Source organism: Pogona vitticeps, chromosome 2, assembly GCF_051106095.1.
Source record: "Pogona vitticeps strain Pit_001003342236 chromosome 2, PviZW2.1, whole genome shotgun sequence".
NCBI classification, from domain to species: domain Eukaryota; kingdom Metazoa; phylum Chordata; class Lepidosauria; order Squamata; family Agamidae; genus Pogona; species Pogona vitticeps.
Genome location: NC_135784.1, coordinates 121,499,893 through 121,517,421, shown reverse-complemented (window position 1 = coordinate 121,517,421; position 17,529 = coordinate 121,499,893). Strand labels below are relative to the sequence as shown.

General features: G+C 37.4%; 1 protein-coding gene across 6 annotated transcripts in view; it reads right to left on the bottom strand.

The window, feature by feature from the left end:
• Positions 1–1,601: 1,601 nt before the first annotated feature.
• GABRB2 (gamma-aminobutyric acid type A receptor subunit beta2) overlaps positions 1,602–17,529 on the bottom strand; it is a 160,635-nt gene continuing 144,707 nt past the window's right edge. For 3 of the 6 annotated variants that reach the window (XM_072990290.2, XM_072990289.2, XM_078385834.1), the window contains 2 exons: positions 13,386–13,436; positions 1,602–8,357 (listed from right to left, as the gene is read on the bottom strand). In XM_072990290.2, coding sequence (XP_072846391.1) covers positions 8,010–8,357; positions 13,386–13,436 — 399 coding nt within the window. In that variant the 3' untranslated portion in view covers positions 1,602–8,009. The remainder of the gene's footprint in view (positions 8,358–13,385; positions 13,437–17,529) is intronic. The other 3 variants (XM_078385836.1, XM_078385837.1, XM_078385835.1) reach the window with 3 other exon arrangements.

Sequence of the window (17,529 nt, the reverse complement as noted above, 5' to 3'; positions counted from 1 at the left end):
ACCACATTACTCAAAATATCTGAGGATGAGGCACCATCAGTCTGAATCATTAGGTGACCAGGTGTTACTTTACATAGATGTATAAAAGCACATTTTTAGGAAAGCTGGAAAGTTGGAACAAGAGTTGAGTTACTTGTAATTCTTTTCCCCGATAAAGATATAACTACCTTATTACTGTAACTTAATGAGAGGAAAGTAATCCTTTTTGTAGTTTGATTGTAACTGTTAAAAGTTACTCACATAGTTACAGGGATGCATCCCACTAAATGGCAGAGGAGGAATACTACAGTTCACATGCTGGTTTGAGCTATGCCTCATGTTTCTTGAGGTGATGTGAGAGACAAGAGATGAGTGTGTTTTATACCACATGTTACTCTCCTGTAACATTCAGATATTTTTAGGAACTGACTAAAAGGAACTACCTTAATTACTTAACAAATAGAGGAGTATTCTTTTTTAATTGTGGCTATAGGAATAATGACTGTGAATTAACAGATGTAACTAATTATTTTTAAAAGGTATCTTTAACAGCTCTAAATGTTCAAGTAATTCCACTGCAGCCAGACTTAGGCATGGGTTGTTCTGAAATATCTGCCAGAGTGAAGTGTAAGAGAGCAGCACGATGGCAGAACAATGCCTATAGAAATTAGCTTGCTCCTCATGACTCCCATTGAATTCTAACGTGGCAAAATAAATAGGCTGTCATTGGCAATCCTGTTTGTGGTGGGGACTCTTTCCCTAGAGAAAAGGGAAAATGGTGGTCTCCACACAGATGGGAAAACACCAATTGCTATATCAGCATAGGAGGTTAGGAAAAGATTTCCCATATCTGTGAAAGCAGAGATGAGCCGTATGATACACAGGCCCTCTTTCTGGCTTATGTGACATACTGAAAGGCAATAACATTCCAATAAGTTGTGCCAATTTCAAAGAAGTTCCTTACTCCGGGTCAAACCTGGTATTAATGGGGATTCATATATGCTACAATTAAACCATTTTCCTTTCAGCAACAGAATTTCCTAGATGCGTGCATGCTTGTCTTCCATGGCCAATCACAAAATACAACATGCCAAATGCAATTTACATAGGCAAGGAAAAAATCATATGCCATGACCGTCTTCCAACCCCTGAGGGAGCATCTCTTCAAGAGAAATGATAACAGTATCTTTCAGTCTGATCCCCTCTGTGAACGAAGAGGTGTTGCTGTGCGCTAGCCTTGGCCAATCTACATCAGCCAAACAAAAGTCAAGGGCAATAGTGCTGGCAGGCCCTACTGTAGACAGAGGAGTGAAGTGGCACCCAAAATACACATTTGTTCTAACAGAGAATAACATATGGTCAGAGAAAGATTTTCCTTTTTAACTCATCGTGAAATCCACACTTCACTTATGTCTCATGCGAAACAGTAAAGATGGTACTGACTGGAGTCTATTCCATTTCTGCCAAAATCTCCATGAAAGCTGTATGGCATTACATCTCTATATTCAGAGGATATGTATTAAGAGAAGTGTGTATGATTAGGCTACAAGGGAGTAGATTATTGTAACTCACCTTAGAAAAATGCTAGTGTCACATTCAGCAGATTAATGAATAAAAGTAGATTCTTTTACATTTTCTTTATTTATATTTTTTTAAATTTAAGAATTACACACTAGCCAACATTATTATATATTTACATGCTGAAACTGGCTGTAATAAGTTTAGATTCAAGAAAATATCTCTTATGTGCTACTCAATTTACAATCATCATTATACTACCTCCATTACCCAGAGGTTAGCAGTCCTTTTTGAGAAAAACATGAAAATCTGATGCAATGATATCCACTAATATTTTGCATTTTCTAGCCATTGGAAAATGTGCATTATGTGCATATTAGAAAGGCTACAAGGTAATTAGTAAGGCCGATGATTACTACATTATGAAGTAAATAGTACTAAGTAAAAAAAGAGAGAGAAAACAGTGCAAAGACAGTACTAACAGAACCATTTAAACACCCATGCAAATAAAAATATGAAAACTCAAGACATAATCAAATTGATAGAATTCATGTTTTAAATGCCTGCGTTAACTAACTCAAACTGTACAATGGTTCTTAAAATGTACTTCCTGTTGAAGCTTGCTTAAATGGCATTAACAGTGCAAACATATAAAATGTTAATCAACTTGAACTAGGTAACTTTAATGATGAGTGAAACATTAAGAAAATGAAGTCAAATGAACTCCCCATACTAATATCAAACCTGTAGCTAAGATTCCCATTGTTTCAAACCATTATTAATAAAAGCACTTAAACAAATAATTTGACCCATAACAAATGTGTTGCATATAACCTGAAAAGATAATCCATTCCGATTTATCATTAAGGAATAAAAAATGGATATACTACTTGTATAAGTAAAAATATGGTCATGGTTTATTAACATTCCACTTATTCCTCGAAAATTCTGATAAATGTTTCCTAGTGCATTTTGTTCAACTTTACCTTTGGTGTTAAGCAGTGTCTTGAGAGTGCTGTCTTTCCATAAATTTCTAAGTAAAGATTCTTTGGCATTGGGGATGGGGTAGGTTGGGAGGTGGAATAGACCATTTCATGTTCACAGATGTTGTGTTTCTGATGTTTTTGCAGATTTTAGGGTCCTGACTGGGCACAATCCAAAGCCTATGGGTGGTGACATGCACATGGAACTACAGCTTTGCATGCGTCTGTTTTGAAGTAGGTGAAGGAGGCACAAAACTCATGACAAGCCCATTAACAAAGGCCACTCATGTCCCATTTTTTTCCTATCCTCCTAAGCCCAAGTAATATCAGGCACTATCATTCTACTTTGTATGTTATGCAGTTTCCTTTTATATTCCCTGTAACTAGAAATGTGAACTTTGTTTCTGATAAAGAAGAGCCACTATGGTCTGAACTAGGTGTGGAAAATGTGGCTCTCCAGGTGTTGCTGTGCAGCAGCTCTTATCAGCCCTAGGTAGCATAGCTGATGGCAGGAAGGGATGGAAACTACAGTCCGCCAACATCCAGAGGACCACCTATTTGCCATCATGGCTCTAAACCATAGATTATTTTGAAGGTACTGAGGATCGGCATGCAGCCAGAAAAAGGCTCAACCGGCTACATTACATCATGGCCCCATGTGCTATGAGGTATACTTTATATTATGCTAATTAACCTAATGGTTCATTCACCTCTGCTCATTAAAATGGAATGCACCTGCCCTGTGCTTTCAAAATTACAGCCGTAGTGCAAATTCATATCAAAAGGTATGTCTTTCCATTGCTGCATCTCCAGAATCCTAGACTGAATCTCAAGGTTTTTTGGGGTGTGTGTCTCCCAATGAGGTGCTGAGGAAAGGAGGGGCTGCTCCCATTCTGAGTATTAGGGAAAAAACAGAAGTATGGATCTTTCTGCATGTGCAGAGACTTTGAAGCTGCTAATGAAAACAGGGCATGCACACATCTGTGCTCTGAAATGCAGGTGTGCATGAATTTGAGCCCCTCATGTGCGCCATAGCCTCTAGGATGGGTATGCTACTTAACAATCTTTAGTAACTTGTTCTTCTTCCCTCCACTGTGCAAATGAACTGTTTAAACTGATACTGTTAAATACTGACTGTTGTAATGCTACTCTTTTCATGCAGTGGTATTTTAAATTCTTCTCTGGAATTCAAGTCTTATGCAAAAGGGTGTTTAAATTATTCTGCTAGAGAACTGCAATTATTGTACTTGATTAAAAAAACCCAAACCAAACCAAAATAAACAAAAAAAAGAATCACTGGACAATTACCATTTCTTTTGACTACTCATTTACAGCTTATTTAAGTATTTACATGATTTTAGGACGCTACCCTAAACCATAAATAGAATCAGCTTTTTGCCTTACATTAAAGTACAAATTAGAAGTTAAAAATGTTAAGAAATCTGATAATATTTACACACGGTCGGTTTTACTTATGATTGCTCACATTGTATGTACTATATACAGATAGCAAAATGTCATGATCACTACATTTTGAAGTATTGTACCCTGGCCTTCCTGTCTGTTTTCATATTTTGTTCCCCACCCCCAGGTATTAGACTTTTTAAAAAGGTACTAGTGGACAATGCTTTTATTTTAAAAAAGAGAAGAAATAGGCAAGCAATGTGAGAGCTAGTCTACTCTGAGATGCTAGGAGATACAGTACTATCATTATGTCAACTGTGAAATGCTTTATAAGAATTCTATGCATTGATCTGCTGATATAGAAATGCCCAGTTACCCTGTATAGTAAGATTTTAAATACATCAATAAGTTTGCTTTCTTTAAAAAAATTAACTGGTTATATAGAAACAAAACTGTTATTAGCTTACTCCTTTTAAAACACCAGTGTAAGATTCTAGCCCAAATCCAGACAACCACAAGCACCACAGAAGGCCGCATACTTGCTGTACTGAAGAAGGAACAGGACCGGACACAGCTGCTTTCAGATTTGATTATCTGATGGCTGGGCAGGAACAGAAAGCACATGTGCTAGATTCATGCTGTTGTCTTCCTTCCTCTATGAAATGGCATCATAAACCACCTTGACTCTTCAGTACAATTTTTTTTTTAATGGGAGCAGGAGCTTCTTGGAGGAGTCCATGGGAACACTTTTAATTCCTCCTTGCCTACAAATCTACTCATGGTTCACTTGATGCCCATCATAGCACTAATCTGATTTATTGAAAGTTATAGCTGCAGTCTTGGAAGCTTTGTTGGAACTGCAAACAGATTTCTGGATGTTCAGAGGCCTGCTCTCCTTCTTGATCTTTTAGCAACCTTCCTGCACCCCAGTGTAGCAGATCTGTGGAAAGAAACCATTCCACCTGTGGACTGCTGTACCTAGATTAGAAAATCTGTGTGCGTGTGCATGCACACACACACTCACGTCTGTATGTGTGTACATCAATCTATCGTTATATGTGTGTGTATATACATACATACATATAGATATATATATATATACATACACACACACACACACACACACACACAGAGTCATAGTCACCATATACTTGGTTAATACTTTGTGTTTTATTTTCTTCTCTTATATTAATCCAGCTATGAAAATGAAACATTTTCATTTATTTAAAAAAATAATTATTTTGCTTGCATTTCTATAGTACATTTTACTTAAACTTAAATGGGATTTGTTCCCCAGATATATCTATCTATTTATCTATCTATATGCACTTGCTCTCATGTTCTCTATGCATTGTGCTTTTGTCTGGCAGATTCTAAGTTTTTCATATTACAATATAAAAATTCTCAGGTGTGTCTCTCTTCCGATGCTATTATTCAAGACTTTGTTTCTCCCTGGGGATGATAACAGAAAGTGTTCAAAATGACATTGCTTGGTTCTTTCTTCCCAGTTATTAAAACTGCAATAGTAGAGAAACATAACATTCCTTAGGCAAACACAAGTATGCTGTATGAATTTTTAGTTTGGAAAATGCATATTAGACTTACTAGCAGTCATATACAGAATATATTTACAGAGCGTTGATTGCAAAGGTATTGTTAAAACTGTGTATTATATAGTTGTAATTTTGCCATGAATTTCACAAAGATGAAGAGAAAACACCTTAATTGCTGGCTAGTATGCATCCTGAACCTGAAAAAAATTGAATAATTATTACGTTGAAATGGGGATCTAAAAAAAAAAGAGCAAGCATATATTTCAAATCCAATTTAAAGGTAACAACTTATTTAAATTTCCCTTGTGAAACAAATCATGTAATACTTTCAGCTGTCTTTACCACATGCTGGCGTTACAGACAAAAAGCCCTCCTCCCTTCTCTTTAAAACTTCATTCTAGTTTATACAACTCATAGTACTTTGAGTTAATTAGTTCAGAAACATGGTATCTCATCACCTATGTCTGGAAACATCTTCCCTTGACAATATAAACAACCTCACGGAGGTGACTGTCCACTTTTCCTGTTACCCCCCCTGGGCTGAAATCACCCTCTCATTGGCAAGGTCAGAAAATGTTATGGCTTGTACTATAAACCTCCAAATGTCTTAAAGTGCAGTATTAGGAGCTGACCTTCTAATTTTCATTAAAGCTGACCTATTGAACCAATGTAAGAAAAGAGATAAAGGTACTTTTAGATAAAGATCTAAAAATCCCAGACATTTATTGTAATGTTCTTATTTTCAACACTGGTTAAGTGTTGCTTTTATAAAAACCCCTGGGCAGCTTCATTGTGCAGAGGAATAAATGCAATAAACCCTGAATGCAGAGCAACTGTCTCAGTCTGCACAAAATATGTTTCAAACGAGGGTTCTTTTAGAACTCTTCTGGTCTGTTTGGGGGCATCACCACAAGAATGGCTTCTGAAATGTGTATAACTAGTCCAGCTGCACCCAGGGAACTATGAGTCAGACTAATAAATGTTCCTATTCCAAATTCCCACAAACTACGTAGGGACACTGGATCCACGTTAAAACCAATTTTAAACCATTTTATACAAAGGGACAGTAAAAGACTTATACTGCTGAAACCAAGACATGTGCATCAGCAAAAGGAGATTATTTACTGTTTTAGAGGATTAGGTTCCCTAGCCAATTCCAGCTCCTTTAAACGGAAATTTCTCCCCTCCACTTCACAAGCAAGTAGCTCTTATACACTAATAGCAAGAGCGATTGCAAGCCCCATGCAAACTATATTGAACTGACTGGAGAGTATGCAGCAATACTATTTGGTGGATTGAAAACTTTCGAGTTTGCCCCATTCTTTCAAGAAACTGATCCATAAAATATTAATATGAAGAAAAAGAAGAAGAAAAGGGCATTTCTAAAACTCGAGATTATTATTCAGCTCCTTTCAATGGAACACTCTGAAGGTCCCTCCAGCTCTGTATTGATTCCCCACCAGCCCCAGCCCCACCAAACAACAGCTTCCAAAGCTCTGCTGTGAAAAAGCAACACTCCTAGAATGGGATGCAATGGAACTGAGACCTGGAGACCACAATCTAACTCTGCATTTGACAGTGACCTTTTTTCTTCTAAAATATCTCTTGCTGAAACAACAAAGTGGGGGGATGGAATGCCTATGAGAACTGTGATTAAGAGTCCATAGGAAGGATTTAGGCTTACAGACAAACTGAGACCAATTATCTGCACAAGATCTGAATGCCTCCACTTGGTTGGCTCTTCCTTTTGGAAACACTGGCCACTGTTTTCTCTCTTCCACAATGAAGGGCAGAGCACTGAGAGAAAGCCACCTAGGAAGACACTGCTGGCCCACTGACATTTGGCACTTTACACAGAGAATGCTCCTCATTATGTTTAATGGCACACCACAGCTCGTGCTTTGAGCCTCTTCCAACCCCTCCCCCCCCCCCCCACGGATCAGGGTTACACAGCACGGCTAACAACTGTTCTGTACTAATGCTGCTTAATATTTCTTCCGGGCAAAATACTTCCACAATTGGAGTGAACCCGTCTCTCACTCTTCCCTTCTCTGATCTACTCTGGAAACCGATCATGGCATGACAATAGGCACTACTCATTTTCAAGTTAATATTTTAAAAAAGTAATTTTGTGGATTGTAAGCATTATCGTAACAGGAATGCACTCCCACCATTTGGGTAATGTTCCAGGTGCGAAAAGAGGCATGGCACATTGCTCCCAGAGCCCAAAACCTGTTTTCCAGTTTCTTCTTTCTGGGTCTAAACTTACTGGTGCTAAAATGAGGGGTGCAGGACTGAAATGACCAACTCTCATATTTTGTCTCAAAACATCAACACAGACATATCTGTAAAATTTGTGTTGTATACATTTGTAGTGTAATTTCTATGTTTGTGCAAAGAAAACTCCCCAGAATTACAAAACAGATTACGGAGTGGGCCAGCAACTAAGGTGTTTTAAAGTAACTTTTTGTCCTGAATAAGGTTTTTGTTTTCCCTAAGTCCCACATTTGGCTGTACAACTGATTTTGAAGAGAAATCCAGTTCTTAATATCTCTGTGGCTTTGTTTTGTTTTTAGTTCACATAGTAAAGCCAATAGACAATATTGAAGAAGGAAAAAACAACAGGGAAGAATATGCGTGACCATCGATCTATGGCATTTACATCAGTCAAGTCAGGGATGGTGATTTTTAACTGAGAGGCACGTCTCCGTAGCCGGCTTTTCTTTTGTGCCACATGCCGCTCCAGGGCATTACGGCCAAAGCTGTGTCTTGGCAAGCCAGCCTTCCGGTATTGGATACTCGAGGTATCGTAGGCCAGCATAGTGCTCCTAGGGTCCCCAAGGCCTATAACCGCTTCGGAGGCAGCCATCTCGTTTTTAATTTCAAGTGTGCTCAACAGAATGTTTTCATGTGGATCCATCTGGAAAAAATAAGAAATAAGCTTAGGGTGTGAAATAAAAGCATCAACTCCAACCAATTTAATAGGCAGGCCAGATCTAAGACATCCAACTCAATGCAGATCTACAGAGAAGTAGCATACACGTATTTACTGAAAAGCACAGGCAAATACATAATATGGCACTATCAGTAGCCACATGTTTGTCTGGCAGATGTCTTGGAAATCTGCTGTACCATCGCTATGTTCTTGCATGAAGTGCAGCACTTTTCAGGCCTAACAATTCTGTTCTGACAAGGCTTACAAATATTTATGATAAGAATAAGCTTTAAAAAGCTAGAGAATGAGGGAGACCAAGTATGACTCTTGGCTACTGTGCTGTTTTCCCTCAAAACATTTGAATTTTAGCACAGCCCTATATTGTTTTGGAAGCAGTACAAATACTACTCAGAATGAATTTGAAATTCATCTGTTGGGAGTAAAGCTTAGGTAATTCTTATTACCCAAGAAAAGCTGACAAATTATGTTTCAACTGTACTGAATCTTCTTTCTAAGTAGGAGCACTCAGGATAATAGTTTTCACTCTGAGGAAGAGATGGGATCATTATCCTGAAGCCTGAGATCAGAACAGAAGACTGGCCATAGCGTGAGACTGCACTTCAGAGACAAGATGAACCAGGCATTCATTTCAGAGCTTAATCACATTTAATGTCAACAATGCATTTGGAGAATTATTAGTAACACCGCCATTTTTAAACATAAAAACGTAATACAATATTTCTTTTAGAAGTGCTATGTTAAATTTCTGGCATTAAGCATACAAAGGCACATGACAGGAGTCACAGTGAGCTCTCAGTTACTGGAAGATAAATACAGAATATTCTTTTCATTATTTGTATGTTCCTCTTAAGCAAAAAAGCTTATGTGGGTGAACCTTTGGCTGAAATGAACTATATATCAACTTTTAATTTTAATAACCATTCAAAGTAAATCCTAATGTTCTCACTATGTCATCAGTTTCGTTCCTGTTATCTCATCAGATAAGTACAATTAATATTTGGACTTTTACTAAGCATTATTTAGTACTGGAAGACTGGTGCATTTTATACCAGCTGAGAATAGACCTTGCATTTCCATCTGAAAGTAATTTGAACCTCAGCAAGGTTTTATTAACTTTGCAAATTTTCTTAAGAGAACTGTAGTGATGTATTTTATTGGACCAACTTTTAATGGTGTACATTGCACATAAAGTCCACTTCTATTACATGAGTGGTGATAAGCTTAGCTCATAAGGAGATCCCTTTCCATTCTAGCAAGTGTGTGTGTAATGATAGACACAGATTGTATTAGATTCTCTTTCCTGTCCATGCCCCTCAGCTTCTTTATTTTTTTCAGTTCTGGAGACACCTTTCCTTCAAAAATTCAGGCCCTCCATGAATTTCTTCTGCTAGAGGGCTCAGAGAATCTTAATTTTAATGAGTAGACAAGAATAAAAACATTCTACTGAGAATAACCTCCACTGAGAATAGCCCATAAATAGTAGAAGTTGGTTATTAGAGTTGGTTTCTTTTTTTTATTTCCCCAAGCATAATAAGTAGGGGCAAAGAGTGACAACTAAGGCAACAATTAGGTGATACATTTAGCCTGCATTCTATCTCTTGGCCCATGTAGGCACCCAATGAGTGGAACATGGGGGGCACACTGCCTCAAAATTATAAGATGAACTCTACACCCTGCTGGGTACCTGCCCTCAGTTACTGGCACACCATTCCCTCTAAGGAGATCTTCACTGGTAAATGGTTTTTCAACTGATAGAGAAGAAACTGTGGGTATGGACATGCATTAGAGCACTGGTTCTTAACCTTGGGTTACTCAGGAGTTTTGGACTGCAACTCCCAGAAGCCTTCACCACCAGCTGTCCTGACTGGGGTTTCTGGGAGTTGCAGTTCAAAAGCATCTGAGTAACAAAGGTTAAGAACCACTGCATTAGAGCGTAGATGAAGTGCATATATGCTGCTTTCAAAAGGGGAATGATTTCTAAGCACCCCTACTCTGATGCAACATATTATATAAATACGTCTATGAGTGCAACTTGTTCTTTAAAAGTGTGGACTTCTGATAAAAATGGAAGTGACTTGTCAATTAGGGCAAGTGGGGCACTGCCGCACCTCAGCCTCAGCTAGTGCCTATTTATGCCACTAGTACAGTGTTACATTCCCGCCTGTCTCCTTACCAGAGCAGTGAGAATCAAGGTATTGTTGTGATCCCTTCTTGCCAAATTCTGAGTCTCAGAATCTGTTTGAGTGGGAAGAGGAAAGGGAAGAAGTAGCAGGAAGCCGGAGGCTGTCCCTCTTGGCTGCGCCCACCATTGGTTGGCTATTCTGCGTTTTGACCTACCAACTGAATGGGCAGGAATCACCACTGAGTACAAACACATTTGTGTTGCCTAGCAACTGCCTCTTGGGCTTTGATAACTGTGGCATAATCACTTCAGCTAAAATCCATAACCCACAGTGAACCTTCTTATCTGTTACTCAGAAATAGTCAAACAATCAGTGGTGTGTCATCTGAAGGTTGTAATCAAAATGTTAAACAGCTATACAGGTTTTTATAAAAATCTAAGAGCTCTGGGGATACATTTGACTTTAAATTATTAGATTTCTATTTGTTTATTAAGTGCATGTAATTGTTTGCTCTGATATGATATTAAATGTCATAAAATACAGGGTCTTATGGCAACTTAGACATTAACAAGTTTTATTTGCCATACGTTTTTACAGATTGCAACCCACTTCATATGTACAGAATGTACCCTCAGTAGACAGATGTTTAAACCATGCGAGAACCCAATCTATCTGATCATTGTAAATGTTTGTCTACTAGTTTGTCTACTAAGGATATACCCTATGCATCTGAAGAAGTGAGCAACAATGTACAAAAGCTGTTGGCAAATGAAATATTTATTCTTTAAGCTATCACAAAAGTCATTGGAAATTTAATATCATAGAAAATCTACAAGATGTCACACAATTTTTAAAGCAAGGATTGCAAGATAGCTTCAATAGGTTAGCTTTAAAGACTATCCTGTCAGCTCATCGTAAAGTTCACCCTTTTTTTGGATCCTTTAACAGACTGAGATGAAATGTAGTTTTCAATCAAATTATCCAATTCTGCTTTCAAATCAAAACCATGCAGATCTTCTCTGGTAAGCAATGTCTGGCATTCCCACAGAAATTCTTTCTGAATACACGGAATGATGGTTGTCATTCCAAAAACCTCATCAGTGTTCGCATTTAGTTCACACATTAAGAAAAAGCCTGTTAAATATGACTTTTAGTTTGGTCTGTAAGAGAATTAATATAATTCTGATCAGAATGCCTGCAGCAGGTCCTTGACCACTTCCCATGAAAAGAACAAATCAAGAAGACCCAAGCATACTACTTTTGCAGGTTTGTTAAGAAACAGTTATTTATGTATAAACATAGCCATTTCATTTTTCAAGACACTACTACTTCATCCTTGAATTATGAAGTCAGCCAACCAATCCCAAACAAGGGTAAACAGGCAGAGATGAATACTTTCCTCCTGAGTCAATGGATTAGTAATTAGTATGCTAATTTCAACATATATTTCATGGCACTGAGCATTAAAGAATTCACTATTTGGCAAATAGCAAGTTCTTTAAAGCTTAAATAATTCAAAATGCAATTTAAGAGGAAGGAAGTTAGCTTTGTGACAAAACTGTGAAACAAACAGCATTTTTTATTACATTTGAGATTGTAGTACAGGAACACTGGGAATTCCAGGGGGAGGTGGGGAGGTTGGATGGGGTGAATCACACAAGCAGGAATAGCAAAGCTTTTTGGAAGTTTCATTTTCCATTTCCAGTACCATCCCAAACTTCTGGAGCCAAATGAGTCCTCAGCCTTCTAAACACTTCACTGCAAAATATACAACAAACAAACCTGTGCAGCTTGGCCCAGATAAATTTGTCTAAATATGAATATATATTTAGACATCTACACACTCTTACAAAATATTTGAAGTGTGTTGAGACTGATAATGAGTAGGGAAGCATCTGATAATCAGATGGATCAAGTTCTCTTTTGGCCAGCTTTGGAGTCTTCCATGGTCACTGCAGAGATGCCATTACAATTGTTTCAATGCAAATAATTCAATAAACTGCCAAACATTGAAGGAATTTAGCAGGAAAAGCAAAATAGTTTTCAGCACATATGCCATTTAATAACCATTCATATTTTTCCGTTATAAGAGTTTTTCTGCTGTGATCAGACATTTTTCTGATAACACAACAGTTTGAGAAGGCTGGAGGTCTCTATACCTTTTCCAAATAGAAATTACTTGATAGCAGTAAATTAGTAATGGATGAACCTCCAATTGTTATATAGTAGGTAGCAATAGACTGTAGGTTTGTTAATTATAAAGCCAGTTTTCCCTGGGTGGAAACGGGACTGCATTTAATTTCCAGAATAAGAAGTAGGTAAGAGTATAATAAAGAAAAATGATGAGAAGTGAATTTTTCAGATTTTTGGATCTGAAATACAAGTCTTGAGTTTTAGGTTACACTTGGAGTTTCATTGTAATCAAACAGGTTCACCCATCCCTAATGAAAATGTATGCTTGTAACTAAGAGAAGCTTACAATACAACACAATAATTCTGTAGGCGCCTTTTATCCGTAAGGATCTCAAGCGCTTTACAGACTTTAGAAAGCGACATCACTTCACCAACAAGTGCAGTCATCTCTCAGGCAACATGTGGTAGCTATCTAAGAATACACTCTAATTTTATACAGGAAATGAAGAATGCTATTGCCAATTAAAACTATGCAGTGGATGGGTGGGAAGATGGATGAGTAATAGGATGGTTCAGAAAACAGACAATTCATAATACAATCAAAATATAGACAGGATCCTGGCATAAGATGACAGCTCTTATAAAACGTGCCATGGGATCTTTAATGGCCACTAATGGTCCAGACCTCAATTTTAAGTCTCTAAGGATAAAATCATTAGAAAACAATAAAATATACCTTTGTTGAATACATTTCTGGACAATGATATGTCCCAATAATTCTTCTGTCCTGTAAGTTAATAAAACCAAGACCAGTTTCCTTAGAGAAAAGGCAGCGGTTAGCTTTCATTAAAAATTAATTCATTATAGGATATTATTATTATCATAAACTATGCACTATAATTAAAAACACAGGGCACTCTAAGCCAACAATCAGCTGAATTTTACTGTGAGTTTAGAAGTGCTGTTGTTGTCTAGGCCCTGACATTATACACAACATGATATATGTATATGTATATATGTGTCCCTGTGTGTGAAACTCAGCCATTTTTGGAGAGAAAAGAAATAATCAAGGGAGAAATAAACTATGACATGTAACAATTATTCTAGAGAAAAGAGAACAATATGTGGATTTTGACATTTATGAAAGGAAGTTAGAAAGGAACTTGTCTGGTGCTATATGGTTATGCATTCATAGAACAGTATTCTTGACAGTGCAAGACAGACTTTAGGTACTGTACTAAATAAAAGAAGTTCCACAGGGCTGAAAGTTAGGAAGTAGAATATGTGAAAGTGAAGAACAGTAATCAGTTATGAAGGTAAAAGATGAATGCTATAAAAACTGCAGCTGAAATTCTGTAATCATGGAAGTGTTATATGATCATTTTAAACAATAACATGGCAAATGGTTTTAAAACTGGAAGCACTGATGGTCTTAAAACCAATATGTAGAGTGTTGACTGAAGAGCGCAGCTAAAACAGCAGGTGCTTTGACTGGAGAATTCCAACCTGTGTCTAGAAACCCCCAAATGATGGGTTTTTACAGCAGTTATCTGTAATATTTTAATACCTGCAATGCAGTTATGCAGTTGTTAAAATATATCTATGGCAAGATCATTTTTCTTTGTGAATATCATTCAACAGCATATCTTGCTGTTTTGAAGCTTTATTTATACCATAGTTCTACAGTTACCACTTACCACTTATTATCAAATAGTCATTGGCATGCTAACATGGCAAAACATTCCAACTGGCTGCATAAGACTTGCTTTTAAACAAGACAGAAAGCTGTAGATAAGATGATAAAATTGCATCTCAAGATTTAAAAAGTCAAATAATGACAAATAATTAAATTTTTAAAAACACTCATTGGTTATACTATCCCTAGTCAAAGGGGTTAAAGCAAGGTAATCTGTCTTATCAATTCAGCATTTCACTTCTAGTAAAGGCTCACTCAGAAAGAGGAGTAGCAGTTCCAGGTCAGTATGTGCACTCCTTCTACTGAACCTCCTGGTCACAGGCAACTAGGCAGCTCTTCTTTCTGCTCATCCTTTTTTCCTTGCATTTAAATACATACTCCCACCCCGACCCTGCAAATTTATTTGACTGCTTCTTCCAATGCTCTGTTCCTAGATTCTCTGATCTCTTTCCCTTGCTGTCCAGTCAGTTCCCATTTTCTCCTTGCTATGACCACATTCTAAACCTATTTCCTCGAGCTTTTTGTCTGTGCTGTCCTTCTCTAGGGCTGAACTGCTCCTGTAGGATCAGAGGGTGGCAAAAGACCTTTACAAGTCTAGGCAGTTTGGCCAATGGAAATGGAAGGTAACTCTGTGTGACCATCTCTTCTTATTGATCTTTTTTTGCCACCATTACAAAATGTATTAATCATATTTTGCCAGTCCTTTGACTCTTCTGCGCTTGCCTTGATTGGTAATATCATAAATGGAAAGTTTACCTTAGGTAAAAATCTTCATTTTGTATACAGTGATTCTGCCAAACTATGAAGGTGCAATTTTCCTTAAATCATCAAACTTTTTAAAAAATAATTTGTTTCAATATTTTTAAATTATCCTATTTCAATCTTTCTAATTTAACTGGACTATTTATACCTAAATACTACATAGATTTCAAATATTAATATCCATTTTCATAATTTTTATTTTTCCTCATTATTACAGTAAAACGTCAACATTTCTGATTTATGTCAATTTATCTGTAAACCCATTAGCTCCCCAAATTCTTTTAAATGTAATTTTAGCCTCTCCATAATTTTATTGGGATTTCTGTTATTAATAAAGTATAAATAAATAAGCTATCTTTAGTATTAGAGATGTGTTATTTGTGTTCATACACTAATGCGAATATCATAGATCCAGGTATCCAGGAACCCCAGGCCCACCTCCCCTACTTGACCTGTCCACTTATGGGTTGCTGCATGGTGCGCATAGCTGGTGTCCTGCTCGTTGCTCCAATCCTGGACGTAGCCTGGCTAGCATTTCTACACCTCCCTGTGCTGCTGGCTACTCCAGGAATGATGAGTCTCCCCACTCAGTTGCTGTGTGGCCAGTAACACAGGGAAGCAGAGAAGTACCAGCCAGGCTACGTCTGGGATTGGTGCAATGAGCAGGATGCTAGCTGTGCACACTGCATGGCAACTGTGAGTGGGTTGGTTCCAGGAGACAAGACTGGGCTTCCTGGCCACCTGGGGTCGGGATATTTGTAGTCGTATACGAATACGAATATCCCATCTCTACTTAGTATCAATACCTAAAATTTCTTTGTCTTTTCTAATGACATTCGTCAACAGTTCTATGACTAAAATAAATAATACCAAAGAAAGGGAATATCCTTGTCTAGTGCCACAGTCTAGGGACATCTGTTCTCCCATCATTTATTAATACTGCCGAGGTATTCTCTGAATATAACTGGTCTATTATTTTCTTAAATCATTCACAAAAGCCTAATACCTTAGTCACCATTTTGAATGTTGGTCATTCAACACAATCAAATGCTTAAAAATATCCAGTGAAATGTTACTCATCTTTACTTTTGGTTTTGTTATTTCATTTACAGAATTTAACACTCTTCTAGTCAAATCTGTTATTTGTCTTCTTAGCATAAAACTACTTTGATCTTTTAAAATGTACTTAACAATAAAATTATCTGCTAATATTGCTGTAAATAACTTGCATTTTAAAGTTATTTTTAAAAATAGGTTTATTAACTCTAGAATCAATAGGGTGCTTATTCATTTTTGGAATAATAATTGAGTGCTTTCAAAATAATGGAATCTTTCCACCTTCTATTATTTTATCACAAAGGGACTTTAATTTTCTATAGCAGTTGACTGGTGTGTGAGACCTCCCTAAGGACCAATATCATTGCTATTCCCACCTATTTCTTCCCAAGCAATACACATGGAATGGACTGTACTGAAAGTGTAATTGTTGCTGTATGTTTATTTTTCCTATGTGGAAGAAACTGGATGATTTTTTCATGGGTCATGTGTTCTGTTTGGTCCTTCTTAGAACTACAAGAATGCATCATTTTTTATTCGAGTCACCAGCTCTGCATTCTCACAAATTAATACTCCTGGGAGGAGGCCATTACAATGCTTCATTCATGTTTCACAAAAGAGACATGAAAAAGCAATGATATGATATTTTGAAATGTCAGCCCTGGCATTTGCCATGCCTATCTGATTAAGTGCAAAAGTTGTTCAAAAAGAAGGGGGAAGTGATGTGACAGCTGATGCCCCAGTGTTCCCACTTCTGGAATGTGTTGTACTTCTCATTGATTCCAAATTAATATGGGCATTTGTAAGAAGATGGAAGAAGGAAACAGAGGAAAGGTTATTGTACAGAAACCAAACAGGTGGAAGTGAAAAGGTGGATATGTGACCAGTGGAAACACACTCACAAGGATATACATCTACAAACACCATTGATTAGCAACAATCAACATGGTACTAAGGTCTACATGAGCAGACTGTGTTCTGGTGAAAATTGAAGCTCCAAAGAGCAAAAATACACCACCATCTGGTGGTGGTGTTATCTTTGCCCCTGAAAGCAGGCTGTCTGTCCTGCTTTGATACTACTGATACCCTTTTCAGCCTTATATCTGTAGACATTGGGAAATATACTAATTTCATGGGTGCAAATGAAGTTGAACAAGTCTTCATTGTTGGCAAGCCCTTGGTTTAAAAAAGGAAAGAAAGAAAATAGAATGAGAAGTCTAAGCCAGTGGTTCTTAACCTTTGTTACTCGGATGTTTTTGAACTGCAACTCCCAGAAACCCCAGCCAGCACAGTTGGTGGTGAAGGCTTCTGGGAGTTGCAGTCCAAAACTCCTGAGTAACCCAAGGTTAAGAACCAGTGGTCTAAG